Source organism: Echinops telfairi, unplaced genomic scaffold (genome assembly GCF_000313985.2).
Source record: "Echinops telfairi isolate 266 unplaced genomic scaffold, ASM31398v2 ScPeMD7_3;HRSCAF=10, whole genome shotgun sequence".
NCBI classification, from domain to species: Eukaryota; Metazoa; Chordata; class Mammalia; order Afrosoricida; family Tenrecidae; genus Echinops; species Echinops telfairi.
The window spans coordinates 62,965,755-62,970,278 of NW_022103899.1; the positions used below are offsets into that span (position 1 = coordinate 62,965,755).

The window sequence follows — 4,524 nt, forward strand, 5'->3', positions numbered from 1 at the left end:
GAGAAACTTCCAACACAGGCTCTCTGGTGGATTTTGAGCCTGAAACCCGGGGCCTGTTGCAGACTCAAACCCTCCTGGCAGCTCCCTGGCACAGCTCCCGCGGCAGGGCCGGGAGGCTGCTGTCCTTGGTGGCTTCCCTGCTGGCTTCAAGCACTGTCGTGGGCTCTGGGCCATATCCTTCATACAGCAGCTCACTCTGGCCCTGTAAAGCCACATGCCGGGCCGGGGGTCCCATTTTCACACCTGGCCAAACATCCATTTGCGGCATTAAAACACTCCTCCTCCAGCAATGAAGGAGACTGGCTGGGCCACAGGGGCAGGCATGTTTGGGCCAGTCCGCTTTTAGGGCCCCCCAGGTACCCCTAGGAAGAACTTAGCAGGGCCCAGTCTGGGGGGGTCACTTCTCCAGCTGCACAGCCACCTCCAGGCATGCTGAGTGACCCCTGACCCCCACGCTCTCCAGCCTCCAAAGCCCTCTGCCCCGGAATGGCCTGAGCACCAGGAGCAGGCTGGAGACCGGCTGGGCCGCGGACACTCGTTAATTGTCAAGAAGTTCCCAGCCGTTGTGCAAAAACAAGTGAGATGCCAGCCCCTCACTCACTGTTCCCTAGCGAGTCTCCGTTTGCCCCTGCCTGTGATCTGGAGCCCCCCAACACATGCTGTTGCCCCCTCTGCTCAGCTCCCTGTGAGTGAAGGCACTGCCGGCCACGACGGGAGGGTTGGTACCAGGGGCATTGGCACACACAGAAACAGAGCAGCCTCACTGCTTTCGACGCCGTGCCAACTCACAGCGAGGGTAGAACTGGCCCTGTGCCTCCAAGACGGTCACTCTTCACAGGAGTGAAAGCCTGTCTCGTGAGGAGCTGGCAATCATAGCCCACGCCTAACCACGAGGCCGCCAGGCCTCTGATCTGCAAAATTGGGCTGGCCTTATTGTCCTGATGATTGTCCCCACTTAAGAAGGCGCTGGCAGGAAAGCACTGTAGACCACGCAGGTGAGAGGTCAGGAGAGGAGGCCGAGTCTGGTGTTTTTGAGTTTCAAATCGCAGTGAACACAGGCATACCTGTCCAGGGTCCAACCACGACTCGCATACAGCCACGGTGCTCGCATCCTCCATGGAGTGGCGAGGTCCCCACTGCCACGTTCCCCATCTCTTACTCCTTGAACCGAGCAACACTCGTGTCCCAGCCACCTGCATCATCGGTGGCAACAGAGGCTGGCCGTGAAGGCAGGTTAAGCAAAAACCAGCCAACGCTTTCTTGGGAGACCCAGTCGTCTTGTGGAATTAATAATAGCGTCAGTGTTTTGTTATTACAAGTGTGTGCTGCCTTGTTTATGTGGGAAACAACCTCTGTATAGATAGATAGGTAGGTGATCGATAGCGGATATGTAGGGAGGTGGACAGATGACAGGCAGATAACTGATAGGTGGCTTGGGTTGGTAGGTGCTGGTGAGGCGGTGCTGGCCCATAGCGACCTTCTGCACCACAGAACGAAGCCCTGCCCGCTCCTGCGACAGCCTCGCCACTGGACCTGTGCTCAACTCACTGTTGCAGCCAGGTGTGCGCCCACCTTGTCGAGGGCCGTCCTCTTTCTGCTGGCCCTCCACTTTATCACACATAATGTTCTTCCTTCCCCAGGGACTAGCCTCTCCTGACAAGATGTCCAAAGTATGTAAGACGAAGTCTTGCCTTCCTTGGCTCTCAGTTGCTCTCCAGCCGTCTTTCTTCCAAGACAGATGGGTTTGTCCTTTAGCCGTCCAGGGTGTTTCAGCGTTCTTCTCCAGCACTGCAATTCAAACACACTGACTCTTCTTCAGTCCTCTTCATTCAGTGTCCAACTGTCACAGGCAGAGGAGACCACCGAAAGCACCGTGGCTTGGGTCGGGCACACTTCAGCCCTCAAAGTCACATCCTTGCTTTTCCACACTCTAAGGAAGGCGGTCTTGTGCACCAGATTGACCTAGTGCAGTGCGTCTTTTGATCTCGACTGCTGCTTCCATGAGCATTGATTGTGGATCCAGGCAAGACAGAATCCCTGACAACCTCTTATCTGCTTATCATGCTGTTTGTTCCCTGTTGGTCCAGAGATGAGGATTTTCATCTTTCCATTGAGTTGTCATCCATACTGAACGCTGCAGTCTTTGATCTTTATCAGCAAGTGCTTCAAGGTAGATGATTATGGATTATAAGTAAGTAGATAAAGGATTATTAGATGATTGATAGGTAGATGGATGTTTGGATGGATGCATAGATGATTGTAAATGATACGTCAATGGTAGATGATCGATAGCAGGTGATAGATGATAGGTAGGTAAGTAGGTAGATGGATAGAGACAATAATTGCATTGTTTCTTTGGGGTTGAGTTCAGAATGTTTTTCTAAACGTAACTAAATAACGATAAAGTAAAATAGGGAAGAACCGTAATAGAAAAGAAAGCAGAAAAATATTAAAAACCAGAACCCGTTTGCAGTGGGTCCCGAGGGAGGTCTGAGGGTAAGGTGTTCGATGGTAACCTGACCGCACCTGCAGTCATCTCCTTTCCAGCGCATTTGAAGGCTCTCGTCTGTGGTGGTGGAACCCTGTCTGGACGCCCTTGAAGGCGAGCCCACAGGTTGGAGGCTCCATTCCAGCTGGGAAGGAACAGCTGGATGAAGGCCGGCCCAGCTCTATTTGGATGCGCACGGAGCGGCCGTGAGCTCCAATAACTCAGTGGTGACTGACACACGTGCATTTTTTTTTCCAGGGATGTTGCCAACACCCTTGTCAAACACCTGTCAGCAGGCCAAGGGGTGGTGTCCAGGGTGTCTGGGCAGACTTCCTGGAAGCAGGGGGAATGGGACGCAAGAAGGGGAGGCCAGGACCCAGAGCTGGCGAGGGCACGGCCCTGTTTTAAGTGGGTTGGAGGCTGCGGGTGGGGGAGAAAGGGCCTCCTCACCTGGAGTGGCCGTGACAACCCTGGTCCCGGGGGTGTTTGCCCCTGCAGGACATGCTCCTTCAGTCGTGAACCCTCCCAGGGACCTCTCTCCCTGCTGGTGAGCAGGGTGTCGGCCTGTACCGGAGCTCAGTGGACCACAAGGTGGAGGCGGTCTCTGTGCCCTGATCCTAACCACATTCACTCGTTTTCTTTATTTTTTAATCATTTTATTGGGGGCTCTTACAACTCTTATAACAATCCCATGCACTTATTTTCTGATGAAATAATATTAATTCGTGTAGCAAATAAACATCACGTGTAATGTCACCTTGTGAAGGTGACCCCATTCCTAGCGAGTCTCCATTTACTCATCTGTTTTTTCCCCCAGTTGTCTATTTTGTATGCATTACACACACACACACACACACACACACACACAGATTCTGCTGCCTCCTTTATGCAACGCTGACTTCTTTCTCTCTTGTGAACAGTTCACAACAGTCCCATTGTGATGTTCAGTGTTCTCTTAGCCACGCGTCTGATCCCATTGACTGAACGTCTTCTTTTGCCCTTCCTAAATCCCCCTCCTTTCTGTCATCGCCTCTCCTCTGGCCCCTTGTCCAGTGTGGCCGGGCATCTCCTCCTTGATGATCCCTGGTGCCCTGGCACCAGTTCAGTGTGTGGCGGGCAGGCATCAGCACTTGCTGGTTCTGCAGCCCCCCTTTGGACCTTGTACACAGTTTCCATGACATGTTCCATGTCATTTCTAAGAGGATCTGTTGTTCCGGCCGCTGGGTAGAAGGTCTATCAGCACACACTCACTCAGCCACGCCTGTTAATGCCGCCGTCCCGATCCATACCCTTGTAGGCGCTGCCTGCTTCACCACTTCCTAAGAGAGGTGTGTTTAGGTGTCCCACCAACTGTCCTAATTGATCTCTCCATGCAGTTTCATGCCTGCCCTGGAGTTTTTCACCCTTGACCTTCAAGTCTCCAAACGCAAATTCTCCTATTTCCAATGTGTCACTTGTAAACATCCTACAAAGTAGTCTTTTTTTTTTTGCCTCAGAGAATTTATCCCATTCACACTTAATACTTGGACATACTCTACCATCTTAGGACGTGCTCTGTACGTTCCTGATGGTTTCTTCTCGTGTGAACGTTGACTGCGGTTTGGGCGGATGTTCTCAGAGCACCTTCGCTTCCCATCCAGCCTTCCTCACGGCTTATACTTGGTGACATGCTCCTTGGGGTGACAGCACTCTCTCCGCTTCTTCCCTGGCCTCCGGCTTTCCATTCATCGTTCCCGCCTGTCCCTCCCTGACTTCTGGGCTCTGTGGATGCTGTCTCCTGCTCTGGGCTCTGCAGGAGAAAGACGAGGCTTTCTGCCCCTGTAGAGTTATAGTCTCAGAAACCCACAGGGACACAGTCCTACCGTGCCCTACAGGGTCGCAGGGAGTCAGCATTGACTCGATGACAGTGAATTTTCCTTTGGAAGCCGAATCAATGTCTGTGTGCATCTTGCCAAAACACCAGCCAGGGACAAGTTGGCGTTGACTCGAATTTGAACAGAACCGATTTTTCAAGAGTCCTGAAAACTCGAGAGGGA

At 52.7% G+C, this 4,524-nt stretch overlaps 1 protein-coding gene across 1 annotated transcript in view; it reads left to right on the forward strand.

Annotated features, from left to right (window-relative positions):
• TRAF3IP1 (TRAF3 interacting protein 1) overlaps positions 1–3,103 on the forward strand; it is a 33,284-nt gene extending 30,181 nt beyond the window's left edge. The window contains exons 17-18 of the mRNA XM_045294461.1: positions 464–577; positions 3,044–3,103. Coding sequence (XP_045150396.1) covers positions 464–577; positions 3,044–3,103 — 174 coding nt within the window. The remainder of the gene's footprint in view (positions 1–463; positions 578–3,043) is intronic.
• The last annotated feature ends 1,421 nt before the right edge of the window (positions 3,104–4,524 follow it).